The sequence below is a fragment of the Molothrus ater genome, chromosome 2 (genome assembly GCF_012460135.2).
Source record: "Molothrus ater isolate BHLD 08-10-18 breed brown headed cowbird chromosome 2, BPBGC_Mater_1.1, whole genome shotgun sequence".
In the NCBI taxonomy this organism is placed as follows: domain Eukaryota; kingdom Metazoa; phylum Chordata; class Aves; order Passeriformes; family Icteridae; genus Molothrus; species Molothrus ater.
This window is the reverse complement of record NC_050479.2, coordinates 20,669,489-20,693,394: the sequence shown is the minus strand read 5'-3', so window position 1 is coordinate 20,693,394 and position 23,906 is coordinate 20,669,489. Positions and strand designations below refer to the sequence as shown.

General features: G+C 40.1%; 1 protein-coding gene across 1 annotated transcript in view; it reads left to right on the top strand.

Moving 5' to 3' along the window:
* The first annotated feature begins 884 nt into the window (after nt 1-884).
* SHROOM2 (shroom family member 2) overlaps nt 885-23,906 on the top strand; it is a 116,159-nt gene continuing 93,137 nt past the window's right edge. Inside the window, 1 exon segment of the mRNA XM_036406963.2 lies at nt 885-1,180. Coding sequence (XP_036262856.1) covers nt 962-1,180 — 219 coding nt within the window. The 5' untranslated portion in view covers nt 885-961.

The window sequence follows — 23,906 nt, the reverse complement described above, 5'->3', positions numbered from 1 at the left end:
GGGCCGGGCCGGGCCGGGCCGGGCGGTGCCGCGGGGCTGCCGCTACAGGGGCCGGGCGGGAGAGCGCGGCCCGGAGCCCGCGGCCCCTCCCGCCCCACAGGTGGTGGAGGCAGCGCGGGCCGGGAGGGGCCGGCGGAAAGCTCCTCCTTCCTTCGGCTCCCCGCTGACCTGCCCCCCGCATTGCCCGGCTTCCCCCTCCCCGAACACCGCGGCGAGACGGGAAGAGCCGGCAAGAGCCGGCCCCCTCTGCGCTCCCAGCCCCGGCCCCCCGCCGCCTGGCACGGCGGAGGCGGGGCGTCCCTGCCCGGACGGGGGGCCGGGTCTTTCTTTCACGGCTGCCCTTTCACCCCACCCTCCACCTGCTCGCCGCTTTTGTTTGGGAACGGGGGCGGAGGGGAGGCGCGGTCGCCCCTGCGTGCGGTGGGGTGACCCGGGCCCGGCCCCGGGCCCAGCCGCGGGGTGACTCGGGGCTCACGGACCTTTTCGCTGCTGCCTTTGTCTGGCGGCCGGCCCGGGGCTGCTCCCCTCTCCCCCCTCCTCCTCGGCCGGGGGACCGCGCTGCGGGGCTGCCGCTCTCTGGGAGGGGCGAGCGGCTGCCCCGCTGGTGAAACGCGGCTTTCGTCCTCTTTCCGAGGCGAAGGGGAGGCGGGGGCGCCTCTCCCCGCCGCGCTCCTCCCAGCACCCCGCGTTACTCGGCGGCATTTGCCCCGCCGCCAAGTTGCCACAAGTTGGTGCCGCCCCTCCTCGCCGCCGGGCTCCGGCCTCGGCGTGAGACAATACCGCGGGCTGTGGGGGAGGAGGAAGGGGAGGGGGCGGGCGGAGCAGCCCTCTCTCGCCGCCGATGGGGCCGGGCCGGCCGGCGCTGCGGGGCGGGTAGGTGGCTCCGCGGGCGGCCGCCGGCTGGCGCGCACCGGGGAGCGGCCGGCAGAGGCGAGCCAGCCCCGGCGGCGACGGGCGCTCCATGGAGGACGTGGGGCTGCGGGGCGGACGGGAGCGGCTGGCCGTCGGCGACCCACGGCTCGGCGGCGGGCTGGTGGAACCGGGGCCCGTGATGGTGATGGTGGAGCAGCGGGCAGCTGAGGGCTACAAGCTGGTGGAGGTGCAGCTGACCGGCGGGGCTCCCTGGGGCTTCACGGTGAAAGGCGGACGGGAGCACGGGGAGCCCCTCATCATCACCAAGGTGAGCGGCGCCGGGCGGGGGGGAGGCGGGTCCGGCCGGCTCCATTTTGCCGTGCCCGCGGCGGTGACAGCCCGGCCGCGCCGCCTGCCCGCAGCCCGGGGCGCAGGTACCGCGGGGCAGCGCGCCCAGCGCAGGTGCCGCCGGGCCGGGGCCGCTCCGGGGCCGCACGGCCGCCGCCAGCGCCCGGGGAGCGGTACCGGAGCGTGCGGGGCTCATCCCGGCAGCTCTGGGGGCAACAGGTTGCTGGGTGCAGGCAGCGTGGCGGCTCCGAGCCGCCGCTTCTGGCCGCTCGTACGCCCCAGTAAAAAGCCGGCGCCGTCGTTGTGGGCGCTGGTAACTGCGGGACCCGAAACCCTCTGCTGGGCTGGTCCCTCCCTCCTTCCCCTCCGGGCTCCTGGCGCAGGAGGGCATGGAGACTGAAACTCGCGGCTCCGAGGCTGTTTCCTCCGCTGCCGTTGCACTTGCAAATTCTAAGTAATTAGGATAGCCTTTTGTTTGTCCCTTCTTCTTTAAACAAAAAGGTCTTGTGGGTAGTGACCAAATCCATGCACGGGGTAGAGAGACATGCTTGGGTATATATGCACTATCTGGTTGCCTTCTTTCTCTTTTGTGTTTTTTTTTTTCCCTTTCCTTTTCTTTTTTTCTTGTCCTTGTATGCTTACAGCTTTACTCTCAGTGTACTGGACACAAGTTAAAAGGAATGCTTCACGTTTTGTAGAAATTCTTTTTCATCTGGATGTGTTTTGACTTAAGAGCCCCCATTCTCAGTAATTGTTGGTTTTTGCAGTTAAGACAGCTTTCATGTTGCACAGTGAAAGCACATGAAAATAGATCCATATGTTGTAGTGAAAAAGAAGTCACATTAGCAAAGCACATTTTGCTCAAGATCTGTCAGAAAGTTATATATATGCTTTTGTCTCCAAGACCTCCAGACTCTGCCTGTTCCCATTTTGAAAGTGCCAGAGAGTGTCAGAGGTCAACAAGTCCTGGTTTATCCACAACAGAAATTACACTAATCTTATTTTTCATCTGGTTTTGTTGTGAGTTTTCTAGCTGGTTCCCTTCTCCCACCCTTGAAACAACTGTGTTATGAACTTTCCCAGTGAGAACTTTTCAAACCATCTGTTTCTAGATCACTTCCCTAGTGCTGTTTTTCAAGGAACAACAGTCAGTGTCAGATGTATAGGCTGAAAAATGACTGCAGGAGTGTTGGCTGCTTACCACTGTCCTGAATTAGAGAACAGCAAAGCTGTGAGCATTTGAGAAAAGGAGAACAGAGCTATTTTACTACATATGCACTAGCTATTAAGTTCCAATTCAAATAATTCCACCTTTCTGGTAGTGGCTAATAAGTGCTACATCTAAAGACTGATCAGTGATGCTTATTCATAATGTTACCTAGGTATTAAGTAACAGGCATAAATATTTGTGGCATGAGGATGTGGCAGTGGTATGTGGAGAGAAGTGTCTGTGCCTGGGAACCTTTTAAACTGGGTCTGTTGCAAGGGAATAATTAAGTGGAACCACACAACTGTGCTGCTCTGTGGAAGAGCAATCTGGGTCCATCCGTACAGTCCTTGGAATAAGAGGGGAACCTGGATCCTTGGGTCTAAATTTTGGAGTATATTTTTAATTGCTGTTGTTGGATACAGTGGTATAGAAATAGTTTTGAAACCAGGGACTGAAACTTGTGTGCCCAGAACTATGATTTTTTAGCTGCAAAATTTTCCGCCTTGATTTGGCCCACCCATCATGGTGTTTTGGTTTTTTTTACTGTACTGCTTCTAGTGGTGGGAAGAATAATTTAAAAGTGGTTAAAACAGTCCCTCCTTGCAGGAGATGTAAGTTTGTCTCCTCTCAGCTGAAGAGAGCTCTGAACTTGTTACCCTGCTCCTGAGTGAGGATCATTGGACTGCCAGGATGAGGAGATGCCGTTTCACCAGTGCTTCTCTCTGTGGCATGTGTCCTTCCTTCTCAGAAGACTGATGGCTGGTCAGTGGGAGAGCCAGGAAAACCCAGTGGACTAAATCCTTCAGGACAGCTGTGGAAAAACTCCTGGTTTTGTGGATTGAATCTGTGCTTCAGCCTTAGCTGGCTATAAAGCTCTGTCTCACTCTAGTCCAGAGCATCTCTGGGGAAGTGAGGGTGGATGACGACAACTGCCAACTCTTCAAGGAATGTGACAAGGTGTGAATGGAGTCTCAGATAGCAGCTGCTTAAGGGGGATTTCTAAAATTCTGCTTGTCTCTGCGCTTTTACAGTCTCAAAAGCAAGATGAGCCTTTGAAGAAAGTTGCACCTTTATGTAAATGCTGAGAAGTCTGTGTTTGTAAATATTTGCCACTTTCTTTAGCATATATGGCACAACTGCCGGAGAAGTAGCACCAAAAAATACTGTAACTGAAAAATTCGTGAGTAAATATATGGTGTTCACTTTTCAGCACTTTGTAATACACTTCTCCATTTCTCTGGTTGTGTGGCTATTTCACTTGCTGTTAGGAAGGGAAGTTTTTTACTACAGGTGTATCATGGGGGGAGTCTAGGGCAAATACTGGCAGCAAGTACTACTTGGGAATTTTTTAGAAATTAAGTCAATTAAAACAAGAACAACTTTTTGATCCACCAAACTGCCAATAATCAGAAAAAGCAAGGCAAGCTAAAGAGGAGAAAATGTATCCAGCCTTACCAGAGGTGTAAGTGTGTGCTCAGCTGTTGGAGTTTTGTCCCTGCTCATTGCAGCGGGGTTGCACTGGATGACCTTTAAAGGTGCCTTCCAGCCCAAACTATTCCATGATTGATGCCGTGAGGGAAGTGCTTTGCCCCGGAGAGGTCAGTGCACAGTCACACTGCTGGTGCCCAGCACTTTAGGGTGGGCAGATTTCCCCATTCACAGTAGCTTTTCTTTCTGTACCTGAAACAAGACTTGGAGAAATAGTCCAGAAATAGAACCAGGTAGGCAGAGTATCAAGTTCACCTGCCAGGCGCAAGCCTTTTTAATTTTTTTTTTTCCCTTGCCCTTTTTTTTATTGCTGCAATAGGTACAGAGAAAAATGGTGCATGATACAGCTTGCTCGATCTTTAAACATAGCTGGTCGTCTAAAGCTTGCCCCACCCAAGTGCAAACGGTGTTGCTAATATTTAAGAAAAAAGTCTTTTAGCATTGTCACTGTGTTGCATACCATTATTTTTAATGTCCCTTTAAAAAAATACTTTACATTTTTTTTGAGCTCTGCATGTGTGTGTGATAACATTCCAAAAAAAATTGCCCAAAGGCAGCTTGTTCTTGCCTAATTTGACATCTTAAAAGAAAGGACTTGCTTTTTATGGCAGCATGCATATTTCAACAAAAGGTGAAATGAGAACTTAGAGGACAATAATTAGAAGTCTCAGGAGCCTCAGTTTGTATTTTCCTCTTTTTTAAAGAAACAACATCTGAAGAGGGAGGTCTTACTGGAAATAATGAAAATAAAGAGTCAGAGTGCTCAAGAGTGAATCTCTTTAAAATCTCCCATAGCTGCATTATCTTGATTACTTTTACTTTAAAAGTGCTCTTATCTGAGATGCCCAACTTGCAGTGTCAATCATACTATGATTGTGGGTGGTGAGTAGAGAGTCATTTCACTTCCTGTACTAACAATATCCTTAAGAACTCTGAAGTTGTTCTGCAGTCAGCTTTATCCATATTACATTAATAAATATGAGAACATTCTAGTTCATGCATTTCAAGAAAGATTGATGTATCATTTAAATGAATTTCTCTTTAGTATCAGCTTTACAAGAGCCCACAGCTATACCTCCTCAAGCTATGAGCTCATTGCAGTCTAATCAAGGCTGAGCTTGGCTGGTATTTCAGCAAGATTTCCAAGTGAAACCTGGACTGTTGCAAGAAGTTTTGTTGTTGATTTAGTAGATAGAGTTCTTGTCTCCTGAATCAGTGCTGAATTCATGCCCCAGCTGGAGGTGCTGCCTTTTAAAAAGGAGTATCAGACTCAGAACTTTTATTTTCTTTATTCCACTGCACTTTCCTAATGTGCTCCTGTCTGTGGTTAGATGTGAATTGTATTTTTTTTAACCTAACAATCATTTAAATTGTATAAAGAAATACTTCTCTATTTATTGGCTGTAAGACTTCTCCATGTGACTCGTATTAATTTGTTGTTTCAGTAGTAAGTGATTGCTGTTTTAGTTAGGTAATTCTTTATTCTTTGGCCTTAAACATGTAACTAAAAGCAATTACTGGCATCACCATACTGCAACAATATTTAGGGTGTAAAAGAGCTTTATTGATACTGTATACAAATTAAAAAAAAAAAAGAAAGACCTAATCAAACACAAATGCCAGTTTCTTCCCCCAAGTTAGGTGTTTGAGGTCAGCTGCACCCTTTGTAGACACTAACAATTCTTAAATTTGGCTGTGAAGTTTGATGTCCAGATAAACCAGCATTTAGCAGTAATCCTGTGAAATTCCTGACTGCTTCAACTTAAATGCAGCCATTTGTGTAAATAGCTGATTTATAAGTTCTTAGGAGGCATTGTACTGTGGCCAAGAAAGAATTCTAATCTAGGTCTTCGTATCCCAACAAGTTTCATTCACTTCCTTCACTTCTAGAAAGATAATACATGGAGATTATTCATTCTGTTTTGTTTTCTGTTCATTTTCTTTTGGTCATCAAACCCAAGTAGAATTACTGACCTGTATGTGTCAGAATTTTAACAAGTGTATTAGTGAACAATTTTGGAAGAATGTATCAGATCATGTTCTGTGTTTCTTTTGAAATGTATATTCAGTTTATCTTGCAAGATGGGCTTATGGTCTGAGTTGGATCTTTTTGTGTTGCTCAATTTGATAGTTGAGAAGTACTAGGAAATGTGTTTAAAACGAATGTTTTAGGCTTGAAATAGTATAATGTACAATTTTTAACATATTTGGCAGGGGGGGAAATATAAATGTTATTTATATATCCCCCCCTGCCAAATATGTAAAAAATTGGGATTTTTTTTCAATGCTGTAGAGAGTGTTCTGGGTGGTGCTTTCCTTGGAGTCTGGTTATTAGATCCTAGGTTTCTATTACTGGAAGAGAGGAGTTGGCTTGCTTTGATGCAGGAAGATCTTACTGCTTTTAATTTGGTAAGCTGGTTGATGAAGGGAATGGTCTCGATTTTAGTGCTTTAACAGCTAGTGAATGATCTCTTTATTATGACTGTTAATTGACTGGCAGAATGGTGGAGACCACCACCCTCATATGTGGTGTGGAAGTCTGAAGCTTGGGAGGTTGGGTTTGCAGGGGTTTTTTTTTGTTTGTTTGGTTGGTTTTTTTGTTTTGTTTTTTTGGTGATTTGTTTTGTTTTTGCGAGGGCTTTAACAGTTGAAATGGCACCAGTTTTGGAAATTGCATTTAAAAGTTATGTTGGATATTGCCACCTGTGATCTAAAAACTGTAAGGCATTGAAATGAAAGGATAGTTTAAAGGCTTGTGACTTCAGAAGTCTCAAGTCAGTTGAGTTAGGTGCTTAGCAGTCAAAGAGCGTGAGAGTGGGGTTTAATGGTGTAAACTTGCAGTACTGAAATTGCAGTCTTCCTTTGTGCATTTCACACAACATTTCAGGGGAAAAATCTTCCAGAGGACTCAGAGTGCTGTTTAAAATCAGAACTAAGAAACTTTGTTACAACAAGTGAACTTCTAAGTCTTGGATATACTGGTTGGTTCCAAATTGCTTTTTATCTCCTCTGCATTTCCCTCTTTCAGCTACTTGGGCAAAAACTGTCAAATTTATCATGTTTTTTTAGTTTGAAAGAAAACACAAACAGAATCATTCCTGTCTGTGGAGTCTGCCAGAAGAATTGTGTGTTTTGTGGGAATAGTTACTGCAATAGGAGTGAGAGAGCTGGATTGACTGTTTGAATGTGTGGTCTGTTTAAAGGACAATTTAAACTTCTCTGGTTCTTAGTTCATACATATGTTAATGTGTGCTTTTCAGTATGAATTTTGGATGCTCTCATAGACATCAGTGTGGAAATAAGAGATCTGCAAGATACCTCTAGTTGTTGCTTGCTGTTATCAGAGATTTGCCAGTAATGCAATTTATTATCTAGATATCCATCATGTTTATGGTTTTGTTTCTTTTTTAAGAGGAAAACCAGTGTGGGTATGTGTGGTGTTTATGCATATGCTACATATGCTTTACTCAGTTACTCAATAGACTGTACTTATTTTTATCTGCAGACCTTGATTCATTGTGTGCTCTCTGCTTAATAAGTGTTTAAAGTATGGGAATGTGGAAAGAATAAGGTAAATGGGAATTGAAACGTGGCTGTGAATAGATTAGAGGAAACAACTGTTTGGTAGTAACAAAGGCAGTATTTTATTACATGTGAGCTTCTTTCTTCTTAAGAAAAGCTATTTGTATTTAGTCTTCCTATGCACTTGTAATCTACACATAGAATAAGTAATATGTATATGGATCTAGTTGTGTGGGTCAGTTTGTCATAGAAGTTTGAGACAGGTCCTAGATATTAAGGAGATTTTTTACTTGCTGTGCATTTAAGAGATATAGTGCATGCAGATTTTCATAGGTAAAGTAAAAATTAATGCAGTTATACTAAGACTTCATTTAATCTATGAGGACTTGCTTTCAGCTGTTTATTTTGAACCTATTTGGTATTGATGTCTCTCTATAAAACTTAAAATAATTCTGCACTTTTGGGTTTGGGCTTGTTTTTACTTTGTGGGCTTTTTTTGGAGTGTGTGTGGGGTAGGTTGCTTATCTTTAAGGTAAGAAACAATCTTGGAAGCTTTCTAACTCCATGTAGCATAATACTTTCAGTTTATGGGTTTAAGTTTAAGTTATTTCAGTTTAAGGGTTATGCAGGAAGTATGCTGTGCTCTCCTTATCCCCTCATACCCTCTCCAAGAATATTATCGCTACTCTGGGGGGAATTATTGGGAGTTGTAATTTTTGTACTCTTAACTTCACAGATATGGTCATACACAAGCAAGAGAGAATGTAAGGTTTTTGGAATGAGTAACTGAATGTTTAGTGTTTAAATGAATTCATTGTGACAGGAATAGTCTACAAAGTTTTGAACTAGAATCAGTTTTCAGAAATCAACTTGATGGACTTCTGAATGTGTTTGTACCCTCTGTATATGTTTTGCCAAGCAGGAGACTACCACTGGTGTTCATCTGGGTTTAAGATGAATGTTTACTAGAAGGAGATAGTTTTGAAAAGTATTTTGTAGTATTTAAATTAGGCAGGACTTAAGTGTTCTGAATTGCTTTCTGGAGGTGCCTGTCACTTGCTGTCAACTGTGTGAGAATCTGAGGAAGCCCCTGGTTCCTCAGCACATGCCTGGATCTTCTGTGGGTGCCTGTAGTAAGGTGAAATATTACTGAGCAAGAACATCTCTGTATTTGCAGTGCATGTGTGCCTATACCTAAAATATTTTTTAAGAGTTTATTTCTCTGATTGTTTCTGAGCATAGCTTTTCATTTTGGTTTATCAAGCTGATCAGGGGAGAGTTGTTACCTACCAAGGACAACATTTATGAACTTAGAGAGAACCTCCTTCCTCTCTCAGTAAATTAATACAGTATTAGTGTTCAGTCTCTGAATAATTCAGGGCATTTTTGGTAAGCACAGATCTCTTATTGCAGATAAGAGAATGGCATCTGCCACATGATTTTTGGGGGGTTTTTAGTGGCCTTCTTGTGTATCTGAAGGTCTTTGTGGTGTGCTGGACTCCCCCAGGCAGAAAGAGCCAGCTTGCTGGTAAATGCTAGAAATGCAGCAAATTGCAGCTTTGAGAAACCAAATAGCTTTTGTCAGGTACACAATTCTTGGGTTGACTCTTAGAGTAGAAACAGATGGAGCTGAGTGTTTGATGATAGAGAAGAGGTGGTTATTTCAAAGTTCCTCCAAATCCTGATGAAATGCCAAAATCTACTGAAAGGTTTGAGCTGTTTAGTCAAAAGCTCAGTAGTACTGGCACTGAGGGGAATGCCTCACATCCTGTCCCTGTACTTCTCCTGCCTTACCCCATTAGAAAGGGAGACTTCCCCTCTGCCACCAGCCCTGCTTTCTCTCCATGTAAATCTGTCCATTTCTAAATTGTTAGGTTCTTTGAAATGTTTAAATTCCTCTTACTTGCTTAGAAATATCTATTAACTGATATATGAGCTAGGAAACACATTATCACATTTCTTAGATACAGATTTTCTGAAGAACTGTACTTAATAATGAGGATTTTTTTTTAAAGATGTAGAGTGGCCTGTTTTTCAAGATGGTACAAAAAAGGATAGGCCAAATCTTAGTGTCTGGAAGCTAGAAATGGGTAACATAGTTGGGAAATCTACTTCAGTGTTGAGAGGCTGCATCCCTTTGGATAGCTAGTAACAGTGCAGGTTCATCCAATCTTGCAGTCATTTCTCTGGCTGAGTGACCTTTCAGAGGGAAAATGGATCATGATTGAGGGTGTTCTTATAATTGTGATTGTAGGTGGCTTTATTGGATCTTTTCTTTGCTCCAGGCTCTTTGCTGTTCTGTCAATCATGTTTATAAGTTTTAGATCATTTCTGTACTCACTGCACAGAAAATACTCTAGACTTTAGCTGTGCATTTGTGTAATCTACAACAACTGGATGTTTAATGTTCTGGTAAGAGCAGAGAGGCATCTCTGAGCAGTTTGGCAGCGAGTCTAAGAATGCTTTTGCTGATGTGTGTAGGGTGAATTCAACTTGATTTTGTGGAAACTGCAGCATAACCTACTGGAACTAAGCTTTTTTTTAATAATGGAAATGCATGAACTTCATTAGAAGTTGTGCTTTGAGTGTTTGGGTTTGTTGTTTTGTTTTTTTTTTTTTTTTAATGAAAAAAGATCCATGTGAAACTTACTTGAAAAAATATCCAGAGCCTTTTAAAATGGCCAAAATTTTTAAATTTAGAGTAACAAGTTCTTCATCCTCAGTCCTTCTAGAATATTCTCTCTGTAATGGAGTTGCAGTCAAGTCTGGATAGCTGAAGGAGGGAGGGATCTGTCAATGGGGAGCATGAAAGTCCAGTAAATTTGTTTAGAAGTGATGCACAGGTACCTACTGCTGTACTTGAAATTGCAGTTTCAGTACTTTTCCTCTTCAGTAAAATATGCTTCTTCTCAAAAAACCTTCACAAAGCTATACAAACAGATTGTTTTGGACTTTTTTCTCTCTCTTGAGATAAAACATTCTTTGCTACGCAGTTGCTTTGAAGACTTCCACATAAATTATGAAATAAAGCAGTGTCTCCCAGTTTCCCAAATACATATAAAGTAGTCAGCATTCTTTAGGAAATAAGCTTCTGATTTGATTCAGTGAATACTGTTTGGGAATAGCAATACTTTATTTGGAAGCTGTGTATTTTTCATTAAAATACTCTAGTATTTTAGGATAGTATCATAGAAACATGATTTAATGACAAAGGAAGTGAAGTGCTTCCTACACAGTGTCAGTTAGTCATCAGTGTGTTAATTTTCCTAAACAAATTACATGCAAAAATGGGCTTGTGGGTGTTTAGCTGGCTGATATCTGATGTAGTGAATTATACAGCTCCTGATGAGTATTTGGATTCTGGATAATGCAATAATTACAGTATTGCAAATTTTTTTCTTTTCTTTACAAATACATGTTTTGTTGACCCAGAAGAAAGCGGAACATTAGATTTTCAGCAGAAACATTTGCAGGGTTTTTTTAATGGAATAGCAAAACATCCATTTCACATCCATTCATTCAAGTAAAAGAAAGATACAAACATGCTGTGTTGACATAAAGTAGTGTTTTATTGGGTGTTTATATGTGGAAAGAATTTTAGGATAGCAGGGAAAACTTGAAGCTTCATGTGTCTGTTAACTATTCAAAACAATAATTATGTTTAACTCAAGACTTAAGAGAACTGTATGCTTTAAAAAACAGCTTTTATGAACAGTTTTTAATATTTTTCTTACATAACTATTTTGGTCAAGTGCCTTTATTTCCAAATAGAAATGCTCCTGTAAAATTAAAAAACAGTATCTTGTTTTGTGGGAGATATGATGTAAATAATTGCAACTCTCATGTCATAATGCTTCTCTGAATTTCAAAAAATTGGTAGAACACAGCTTTTAAGTTCTGAGGTAATTTTTTCCCCTTTTAAATTATGTATTCTTAGAATAGAACTTTTGTACTTCTTATTCTTTTCCCTTTATCCCATCTTATAAAAGGTAACATAAAACAATTTGCTCCCCTACTTATAAAATGGAAACTCCAGTGATATATTGGTAAAATAAGTTTTTTCCTACACTTATTACCTTCTGGGAACTTGGTGTTTTTCCTGACTGCTGTGGAAGATAGCTATCAAGAGCAGGGAGTAGGGCCGTGCCTTTTCTGACACCTTGGAGACCTGAGGAGTTTCTGCAATTACTCAGTCTCTTGGTAGGGAGGGGTGCACGACAGGTCTTTTGTTGCTCAACTGCATGTCTTCTGTCTGATTCAGGAAATCATCATCTGAACAAATACTGTAGCTGTGACCTGTTCTGTCAAAGATGCCGGTGATCAGAATATGCAAGTCAAGATGCATGTGGCTCTTTGGTGGTTGTTTGCTCCCTTGAAGCCAGTAAGGGCTCTGAGTTGGCAAAGCTTCATCACAGAGCCCTGTCCGAGCAAAGAACTGGAAATTCACTGCATTGAAAATTGGGAGATCTAGTAAATTAATTACCTCTTTTGCCATGGGTTGCTTATGTACCTCTGTGGAATTGAGTCTGCTTTGCCTCTGGTGATGAATAGAACTAATACTATTTCACAGAAGTCTTGTTTCTCATTAAACAGACACGATGCAGAAGGGCTGAAATATTAGTGACAAAAACTTTCTAGTCTTTCTGTTAAGACCTAGAAAACAGACATTTGAAAACCCTTGGGGTACACAGAGTTGTGTCAAAAGGCTACAGCTATGTGATTCTGTTCATTTTTCTTCACAGTAGACACAAGCACAAGTATTGTTTTATCTACAATGTTCATCATAAGTAATGTACCGAAGTGTACAGTTAGGTCTGTGTTTACAAAATTAAACCCAGTATTTAGCCAAAATGCACAGATGCTTTTGGTGCTTCAGAAAGTAGAAGAGATGAATGGAGTGAGGTGAGTCAGCACCTGAGTGCGAGGCAAAAAAACCCCAGAGTGTGGACTACTTAAATAGTAGGTCAGCCAGCCATTTGAAACAATTGTTGATAATAAAACTTCATATGGAAATATATTTTTGTAGCCAAAATGCATCCTTGCTGACCACTTGAATTTTCTTCAATTTCTGGTGATTGTGACACACTTACAGCTCTCTAATAGAAAGATACTGTCAATGATGAAGATTGATGATGGTTTCATCAATTGTCTAAGGTGATAGCACAACATACAAGTTTCAGCAGAATGAGGGGAGCATGTGCATGTTTTCTTCTAGCTGCAGACAAAATAAAAAAGTTTAGTTTGTCTGCACATTACTAGCAGTAATTGGAGGCTACTGTCTGTGTTGTGTCAATTGGTGCCATCACCCTGCATTTCAGCCTCAAGGTGTTGGGCTAGTGTAGGCTCCACCTTAAATCCACTGCTGCAAACATCGAGTCTTTAGCAACCTGGTTTATTTTGCTGAAAGCTGACTGGGGAAATGTTGCACGAGCAATTTAATTAACTGATTAGAGGGAGTGGAGATGAGCAGCAGGGAGTGGCAATATCGTGGTATACAGTCACATGCTCTGCAGTGACTAACAGGCTTTAGTCCAGCTGACTTCCAGTGAAAATGAAATTCAAGTACCAAAATTTTGAAAATAATTATCTTTTGTTTCCTAACTTTTGAATTTTCATTAACAAGCAGTCTGAATCTAAAATGTGTTCACCTCTCTTCTGAGGACAGAATGGGCATAACTATTATTAATATCACTGTAAAAAGAAAACTATTTTGCCTTGTTTTATTTTTGACTAGCAAAAAATACTTGACATTTAGTTATTTAGAGAGCATGTTTGCTAAATCAGCACTAAATTAAGTCATGACATGTTATAGCTGGGTCTGCATCTCTTATAGGGACTTCTTTGCCTAAAACTTTGGAATTTTCTGTTCCATTTGATTGATGCTGGCTGCAGTTTTTTTATGGCCAAGCTTTCTTCTGAATTTGGAGAAATTTCTATGAAGTTTTTTGGGCCTCTTGTTTTGATACTAAACGAAATTGATTTTATACCTTTCAATACCATGCTGCTAGTAATTACTGCTTTAAAAATGTTTTTGAACTTTGCATAGAATATTTTTTTATTTTTCTGATTTGTTTAAATCTGTTGACTCTGGATGCCCCGTTCCTGGGAGTGTTCAAGGCTAGGTTGGGTGGGTCTTTGAGCAATGTGATCTAGTGAAAGGTGTCTCTGCCCATGGCCAGGGTTTTGGAACTAGATGACCTTTAAGGTCTCTTCCAAACCAAACCATTCTATGATTCTATTTGTCCATTGAATTTAGCATTAGCATATTATTCTGCATGGTTGTAAGGAATCTGGGCTAGAGTTGTGTATATGTAACAATTACAGAAATCTGAAATAATTTTACAGAGTGATTTGGTCTTTACATTTTATATACTTGTAATAGTTTTGGGCTTTTTTTTGCTTTTACTTATTGTTTTTTTAAGAAAAAGCAAAAGAAAACAGATGTCCTAGTGGTATTTATGTAATTTTATCAGCTGAACTGCATTTTCCAAACTAATTTTCCTGTGGGACTCAGCATTAGAAGGTGACTGGGGTACCTTGTCCCGTAGGTTTAGGTATCTCCTTTGCCAAAGGAATGTTTGGATTCAGGAACCTGGTCTCCAGGTTCTGGAGGGGCTGTGTTGTAATTTCTTCTTCTTTCTGGTGCTTGGGCTCAGACTTTTCTGAATTTCCTTTAAACCATTTGAGTGTTACCTCTTCTTACCTAAAAGTCTTTTTCCCTTGTCATTCTCTACATAAGTGATTCTGAATTCCACTAAATAGCCAACATTTTCTTTCTTTACCTGCTTCTTTCACTATGCTATTTCTTTACCAATCTCCAAAGCTTGTTTTGCCTTTAAAGGCCAAAGCCTACAAAATGTGAAGGACCTTCTCTCAGGACTTGCAGTTGATTGAGACTTCTAATAGCTGGGCACTTCCAAAGGTGAAGAGACATAAGGCATGACATTGTAGATGCTGTCTGATAACTTCTTCCCCTAAAGCAGGGGTCACTAAGAGTATTTCAAGTGTAGTTGCCAGTTTTACTTCTTAACATAAAGATTTCTTTTCATAATTTTATTTCTTCATTTGTTTCTTGGAACTGGGTGAACCATTTCAGCTGAAATGTAAGAAAATCAGTGTTTGAATCTTACATGTACAGTGAAGAGTTTCTGCCTAACTAATTGACTATGGGAAATTCATCAACCACTGAAAGAAAGTATGATCTCATAATGGAAGCATTGAACAACTTTGATTAGTGAAGTGGTTAATACCACCTGTGGTTAATTACTGAAATGGATCTTGGAGTAAGATGAGAACACAAGATGATTTTTGTAAAACCATGGCTTAGATACTACTTCATTAGAAAGGTGTCATATGTAAATAAGAGCAACAAAATGATGCCTGTATTTTCTATTCCATAAATTTAAATACAAACGAATAGGAACTCAAGAGCTTGCAGGAAGAACTGTGACTTTTATGTTTTTGTAGTTGTATTTGAAGTTAATCAGTCTGGTTTTTTTAATTCAAAGCCAGAGTACACATAACAAACTGTGACCTGAAAAAGTATCCTGTGAATTTTGGTACGCAAGAGAGCACATTGTTTTTTCTCTATCTCTGTGAGTCATGCAGCTAAAACATCTCATCCAGCTCTAGTTTTGAGGACAAAAGTGCGTAGCAAGGTTAGGGGATGTTTTGTAGTGTTTGATGATAGTTGTCCAGGTGCTGATTAAATTTTAGTAAAGCACTAGAAAAATGTGTCTCCTTTCTGAGATATTCTGAGAGTTATTTCCCTTTCTGGTTAGGCTGTGAGTAGAGGCAGAAGGATCATGACTAGGAGTAGTTAGGCATTTTTAACAGCAGAGATAGCTTTAATGTACAGTGTCAGAAAAGGAATTTTCCATTCTTGAGTACCTTATGCAAAGCTTGCAGTTTTGGAAGGAAAGCAGGAACACCTTATGACCTCCAGCATATTCAGGGGTTTGGTTTTGAGGTTTTTTGTTTTAAAAAAGTGACAGTTCAAATGCATTTTGTTCTTACTTGATTTATGTTCACAGATCCATTTCCTGAACTGACCAAAAATCTGATAATGGATGCCAGTTTCTTGAAAGGTTTCAAAGTTACATATTAAAATTAAATCTTGAAGTTCATAACCTTTGCTTACTGAATGCTGGAGCTCGTTCTCAAAGAAATGGGAAAAAACCCAAACCTGTAAGCTGTTACCTCAGTTATTGCACCTCAGTAATGCAGTGTGGGTTGTGCACATGAGATGGGGACTTCCCCCCCCAAGGCAAGAAGAGACCAAGGTTTTAATGAGAAGTGGATGATGCAGTGGCAATCAAAGAAAGGATAGTGCAAAGTTTTGGGTGTTACAGCCAAGGTTGCAGTCACCATAAATTGGCAGGTTTTTTTAATCCTGGTGCTGACAATTGACACAAGCTTCCAGTTTATTAAAGTATGTTGAAAGTCTAGTATGGAGCTGGAGAACAGCCAGAGTTACTTAAAAACTGACAAAGTGTATTTTACTCAAGGAAATTGAAACACAGACCAAAATTCAATGGATTTTTAATATTAAGAAACTTGAAGACTTGGCCATGTTTGAAATAATAGTAATAGTTTTTTCTACCCTTTAAGCAGTATGTCTTGGAACTTCTTGGAACTTTGTTCTTATGTTTACTCTTGCTTGGTGGCTTGTTGTTGTTGTTTTTGGGGTTTTTTGTGGGTTTTTTTTTGTTTGTTTGAGGTTTTTTTGGGGTTTTTTTTGGTTTTTGTTTTGTTTTTTTAAAAGATACTCGCTCAATGCGAAAGAAGTTATTGGCTCGGTGTCAGTGTACCTGGAAGAAGGTAGATCAGAAATAAAGCTGGATTGTGAACTGATGGACCTTTTTAGTATGTTGTCCATTCAGAGTTTCTGAAGAAACAGAAAACTACATTGGGATTCAAAACCAAAAAGCTGGAGTTGTACGGTGGCAGAGTAAATTCTGTTAAATCATAGGATCTGTAATCTGTCAAGTTGTCACAGGGCAACTGAGCAATGAAAGTTTTGACTGATGCCATTCAAGTAATGTACAGGGAAAAAAAGAGTTTTGTTTTGTATTGCATTGTGTTTTCAGGATACTCAGATGAAAATATGTGGCTTTGTTGATAGTTAAACACAGCTTTGAATCCCTGTTTTCATGATCATAAGAATGTTTATATAAGATATGAGATCGGGTCCTTCTCTGAAATAGTACAATATTTTCATTTATCATGTGAACTCCAGATGACTTCTGAGATTATAGAGGATAGTGTTGGAATTTCTTCAGTGATGCTTTATATTTTATCCCCCTTTTTTTTTTTTTTAAGAACTTAGCTATAGCTTCAGTAGCTCTGGAAAAAATCACTGAGATAAGTTAGATGCAAGTTATAATTAAATGATTATGCTTAATGTCATATCTCTGTAGTTTTGAATACTGTATTACATCCTGCTCTTCTTGGTGATTCTTAGTCTTATGCTCAGTGTCATAGTAGTGTTGGGAGGTAAAGCTCTCTTTGTGTGGCCTTCTCTGGGTGTAGAAAAATTCTTAAAATTATCCATTCTCTTCATAAGGACCACCTTGGCAGTAAAATAACTCAAAATCTTTAGGGTTGAAACCAAAATTGCATTTAATTTTTCATTTGGATTCTCTACCTTTCTCATTATGTTACACTGTTTTTAATTCCTTCTCATAGAGTTTGATGCAGTGTGTCTGATGATGTGTAAATGTATTTGAATTGTAACCTGTTTTTAATGAAAACAAAAGATTGAACAACCTGTTCTAGAGGAAAGTATCTGGGTCCGTGGCAGGGGGAGGAACTAGCTCTTCCAACCCAAACTATTCTGTGATTTGCTGTGCACTAGCTAGGAAAATGCTTACAACTTCTTTGTTGCTAAGGTTATAACAAGCCTCAGTGCCTGTTTCTTCCAAGATACTCCTCTTGCTTGCGGTTGCTTTTGGGTGGAGACCTGAGGGTGTGCAGCAGCACTGGAGGTAATTAGCCGAGATGACAATAGCAGCCACTTGTGGTTATCTCTGTGGCTGGATCAGTTTTGTGCTCGTAATTCTCCCAAGGAAACCTTCCCGTGGGCAGCTGTGTCACACTGATGCTCTGTTGTAACCTGGCTGGAGCCAGCCTGTGACTCCTTGAGCGTGGGATTTGTATCAGGGCACAGTTTCTGGTTGCTTGGTAGTTTCAGAGGGAAAGATCTTCGGGAAATAAATGTGGCTAATAGATTTGCAAATGTGATGAGATCTTAACGTGCAGGTCATGAACAATAGTGATGTATTGGCTACCCCAGTGATGAGGAAAACATCTTGGTTTTGCCAATCAAAGATTTCCATTAAAGGCTAGACATATTTTTTCCTGATTTGTGGCAGTCTCTGTGTAATGATTGTTGCAGAAACATCTCTGTGTATTCTCAGAGAGCAGCTTCTAATTTGTTCCACATTTAAAATTTCATACATTTAGAGAAAACCAGTATTCTCAGGTCTTAAAGAACATACTCTGGTTCACAGAGGGAAAAAGTAGTTATAGGGTCTTTCTGGAAAAGTTAAGGAGACCAGTAATTTCAGTTGATGTTACGTTGCCTAGGAAGATTTCTGTTAATTTTATTTAGGTGTGCATTTATGGATTCACTACAAGCAAGGAGAAAACTTGTGAATTATTTTTATTTAGTCATAAGTTCATGTAATTTTGTTTTGCCACAACTTGGCCTTGGTATTCTGAGATTTTGCAAAAATTGAGTATTTGTCAGCTTTATTTAGAGATTGGAGTTACAATTTCCTCATGAAGCTTTAAAATTCCCAGCTGAAATTCTTCTGTTTGATAAATGGTAGCTGTTGGCACTGGTAGAGTCTGTTTGTGATGAGCCTCTGTCAGTATGTGCTGACAAAATGGTGATTTATCTACTGTCCAGTCCAAACCAGAGAGCCTGATAAGTTAGCAGCTCTTTCCAGTCAGTAATATTTCCTTTTTTTAAAAATTTTATTTGATAAATAGCAATACAGATTTGTATCAATTCGTTTCAAAAGCTTCTGCTTGACTTTGGGTTATAAGTACACTCAAAATACTCTTAGTATTTTATGCTCTTAGTGCTCCACATACAGTGTCGCCATGAATTTCGCAGGATAATTGGTACCAGACAGTTTAAGGATTTTTAGATATTGTCTGTATTTCTTTTTCTTCATCATTCACTGTTTGTTCTTGTCTTCAGAGTTAGACATTTGTTGTTTTTGTAGGTCCTTCATTTGAGATTGCCATCCTATGAATATCCATTCTATGAATGCAGTCTTCCAGTACTGTTTTTCCAAACCTGTTTAGTCCTGAAAACAACATCTGTTGCTCTTGACTATCACCATGTTGCTTAGAGACATCATGACCTTATACCTCTTTCTGAAAACACTTTACCTGTAATTGTTGACAGCATCCTCTACTTTTAAATCAAAAAAGAAATTATTTTTTGTTCTTCTTGACTTGCTAACATGCACTTTGTAGTAGCTGCTGTATAGCCAGCTTAATGTACTCTGTGTTACGGATTGGTTTCCTCCATTTTTCTCCTTAGCATTGTGAGACAGGGATATTGTCTGGGTGGTCATATCTGCTGTATCTAGGAACATGAGGACAGCTGTACTGAGTAGGGACAAAGTCTACTGCACCTAGTTTCCTGTTTGTGGAAGTAGCTAAGGAATAGTTCTGATAATAATAACTGAGGAATACTTCTAAGAAGCAGAAGTATAATGTAATTTTAAAATTATATTATTTCCCTTTCTTTCACTTTTGATACAGTTTTTAGTAGAAAGGTAGGGATGTCTGAATTGTTTGTGTTTAAGTTAATTAGCAAATTCATGGCAGGACACTTTTAATTTTTTTTAAACTCACTGTATTTTTGAACTTTTGCCTTCCTTGGTATCTACTGGCAACGTTTTCTACCTGCTTTTAAGAAAATGATGCTATTTTACACAGCTATAGCTGGCTTTGTTATAATTCTGAGAAATAACTGTCCCTCTCGATTTTGTTTTGCATTCAAAATGTGTGTTACAGTCTATTATATAATAATTCTTCTTGCTACATCTTTTCTAAGCTCACATCTGTCCTGATTAAATTCTCTTCATGAAGATTTTGGGTCAGTATCTCTGACTAGCCTGTTCTATGCTCTTATATTCTAATTCTGGATTCTAGTTTGGGTGGGATTACATGAAACTTTCTGTTTACAATAACATAGGGAATTCAGTGACACAGGACCATCATGTGACTGAAAGAGAGCAAGCTATTCCCTTTCTGGTCATTCCAGATATTTTATTTACTTGTTTGGTGGCTGACTACTTGAGCTGCTGTTTTCAGAGCACAGCAGACAGAGCATGATGCAAGTGATGATCTCTGGCATGCCCAGAGAGCCTTGCCTTGGGTGGTATTTGTTGTGTGTGGGTGTGTGTGGAGTTTTGTGTGTCTGTTCCCTTATCTACAGTGACTTTAGGCAATTCAGTCTTCATTGCATGGCTCATTGCAGCCAGTGCAGCTTTGACTAAGCCAAGTAGTCTTACATCACTGACAAACTTTGTTCATCCTCTTGCAGATCAATTGAATAAAAAAAAATTACTAACAACAACATGAACAAAACCCAGAACCAAAACCAGAAATACTGAACAGCACAGTCCATGGTGTAGATTCCAGTGAAATGCTTTTGGTATCCTTTCAATATTGTGAAACTGGCCTTTTTATTTCTATCCCTTGTTACCTCCTGACTGGGCTTTTAGAGAGGAGTTATTTTTAATCCTGTGACAGCATAGTTTCTTATAATAATTTTGTTAAGAAACACCATCAAAAAACTAAGAAACCCTCTCTGGGGAGAAAGAATTATCTGAACAATATACTATACTTCTGTTGAGTTGCAAAGAATGTGACTCAACTACAAGACAGAAGCCTGCAGAAATCACCTTTTGCTGTTGCCTCCTGTGTTTTACTGATGCCATATCTTCTGTAATGTGTAAGTTGGTAGAAACTAGTAGTCATGGGCTTGCCTTCATTTTCTCTGCACTTTTGTGGGGCTACTGTGGACACTAATATATTGCTTTCATTCTGTGAGGTAGCAAGGTTGTTTTAAATGAGGGGTCCTACTCTGCAGTAGGAGTTGCTTTAAAACGTAGCCTGGTCTTGACTTTTTTGAAGGTTGTGGTCAGATTTTTTTCCCTCCCTCTTGCTGTTGAATCAGTGTGACTGTTCTCCTGATTCTCAATTTTTTAAGAAATTATTCTGGTATATGGGAATTTCTAGGTTTGTCTCTAAAACTTTTTTTCCTTTAAAATTCTACACAATGCTCCACTTAACTGTTAGTGGCAATGCAGCATCTTGCTGAGTGTGTTTATTGCACATAAATTGTTTCTCAGGATCTGTAGAGATTGGGAATGCAGATCTAAATGATTCATTTTGACTTCTCCAATCAAATACTGAGGCTCCCCTCTTGATCTTCAAAATTCTCTAGTTCAGTTCTTGACATGTGTTAGAATAGCAGCATTGTGACTTTAAGGGAGCAGGAAAGACTGTATAGAAAATGAAGTTAGATGATCCTGATGATTTTAGAGAGTGACCTGGAATAAAACCTGTCTTGCAGTGTGAGCAATGGGTTTATGCTCACAGATGCCTGACCAAAAGCAGATTTTACAAGCAGCTGTATTTTCTTTCTGTCAGTGCTCCTGTACCTTGTTTATAAGACATAAGCCTAATCCATTTTATGATCAGGGATATTTACCAGCAAAATTTGAGCATTACTCCAGGATCTGGGGTTTTTGTTTGTGTGTAGTCTCATGGAATTACAGACCATAGCCTGTTTTTTGTTTTTATAAATTATTAAGTATTCTTTATTACTTAATTGGATAATTAACTTTGTAGGAGGAAGCTGTTTCTCAGTAAGATAGTCCTATTTGTTAGACTCCTGTCCAACCAGTCCTGGATTTGTTGGACAGTCCTGTCCTAAAAGCTTTTTCAGAATGTGTTCTGACTCTGAGGCTTGACATTTGATAATCACTGAGCCCAAACCCACTTGCATGTATTGATAATGCTTTCTGTGTTTCTTCAGTATGTTCAGTTTCTCTCTGTGGTGTAGAATTGCCTGGCTGTATTTGTTTTCTTTCATTTCTCCAAGTGCTTGGACAACATAATTCCCTTATCTGGCATTGACTGGGTAGGAACATCATTTGCTTTTCTCAGGCACAAGGAAGCAGCATGTCTTTTATTCTGCCTTAAAGCCAGAGTTACAATGTTGCTTCCCTTATTTAAAGAAGGGCTGTGAGCTGAGTGAGCCTTTTGAAATGACAAATCTTTGCATAATTATGGAGTTTTTTTCAAGGCATCTTGTGCCAAAATAGAGATTATTGGAAAAGAAGGGCATGTAAGGTTATGTTGTGAACTAGATATTACCCGGGGGCCTGGATTCTGTTTCAGGATTTGTTAAAGGCCCCCACTTCTTTCTTCAAATCTCATTTTGGCTAAAGACACTTCAGTGCAAGATTCAGGCATTCTTTGTAATCTCCTTTTTCTGTTATTTTGTCACACCCTTGTTCACTTACATGAACTCAGCTGTGCTTAGGAGAAAATATCATTCTCCCAGCCCACTGTGTGGGCTGGCTGGTTGGAGAATACAGCAGGCTGGCATCTTAGCTCAGCAGTGGGCTTGATTTACTGTAAATGGGCTAATTAACCATGAGGTGCCCTGTTTGTCTGTAGGGAAGCTACATATGGGTATGCCTGAGTTGCTTACAGTTTTCTGTTTCTGTCCATTGATTTTTTGTAGTTAGATATAAGGAGGTAATAGTTGTGAACAAAACTTGAAATACAATGCAGAGAAATTGGCAGAACAGCTCTTTTGTGAACTGCTCAATTTGTGCTCAGTTTTTAAAATATCATACTAGCTCAGAATTTTGTGCTTGCTTAAATAACTGAGAACTGTGATTTGTTCTGGAGAGTCTTAATAAAGATTAATTGATGGCAGATCTGTGCTTTTTAACTCTTTCATGCAGAGAGACTTAACAAGCTAAGTATTCTGGTACTTTTGAAGAAAGACTAGAGCAGCAGTTTGTTATTACCATGATTGAGGTAAATTGGGCTGTTTTAAGTGTGTCATTACAGACCCACTGTCTTTTGGTATTTGATTTTTTTTCCTTATTTGAAAGACAGAAAATTCTTGCAAAGTTTTCTCTAATTGCAGGACCTCTCTTCTGTAACTGAGACAAGCACTTAAAATCTCATACTAGCAACATTTGCATATCAGTCTGTTCATTAAAAGACATAAATTTGCTCTCCAGCCTTATCATTTACTATTTTGTACCATATGTAGCCAATTAAAAAAACAAGGTAAGAAAATATTGTTTGCTTTTTTCTATATAAATAAATGGAAGTGAGCATAATAGCAGCCAAAAGAAACATTCCTCTGTGATTGCAGCAAGGTTTGTTCAAAATGATAGGGTTTATATTTTGTAAATGTTTCGTTTGCCTCTGATGTTTAAAGTTTTAGGCTCTTTAATGTATGTGGGTGCATACCAGGCTGAGTGTAAAATTTCAAAACCCATTGGTGGAAGGCTTGTAAGACAGGACCACCTGCTGTGTTTGCTGGGCTGTTTCAATTGCTCTGTTATGCAATTTCTTCTGTTGCAAGCTGAGGAAGACTGAGGAGGCCACTAGGTTAAAGTATTACTTGGCCTTCAGTGTTTATGCTGGTCACCATTTTCCTCATCTGGGAACAGACAGTTTTATCCAGCGACTTCTAAGTCTTCTGGATCCACAGAATGATGGATCCTTCTTTATGCACAAATAGGCACAAAACACCAGCATCCAACCAGCTGGTGTTTTGTGCATATTTTTTCTCAGGTTTTAACACTGAAGTAGCTGTTGAGGCTGTGTGTAAAGCTAGCTTTGCCACTCTAGTCATAGCTGGTTAATGAAAATTGTTAAGAATAGTAAGTTCTTCTGGCTTTGTAAGTGTCTTTGTGTAAGTATTCTCGCAGGAATAGTGGGTGCTTTGTTTTGGGACTTCAGGTAAACCATGCAGAACTGTATGGTAAATGGTAATAACAACAGCCAAAAAGCATCTGAGTCAGCACAGGAGATAATTGAAAAATTCCTTTGTGTTGAGCGAGAAACTTTTGTTCAAAGGACTTTTCTTGTCCCCAGAGGACCATACTGCTCAGCATACCTCTCGTTTCACAAGCAGCCCTGTGTACGTACCTGTGGAAGAAAATCAGATTTGTGAACCTAATCCAAATTTTTTTGTTTTCTCTGTAAGGTGTCTGTGACTGTTGACTAGACCAAAACTGTAGTCTAATGCGAACCTCCAGACTTCATAAGCAAAATTAGGTCTTGCCCTTTGTCCAGTCCTTCTCTGTAAAAGAAGGCCCCTCAAAGCTTTGTGAGCACTGATACAGGATGACTCGTTGATGTCTGAGCCATTTAAAAAGCTTCCTTCTGGCAGCATTTCAAACCAAAGCTGCCTCTAGGAGCT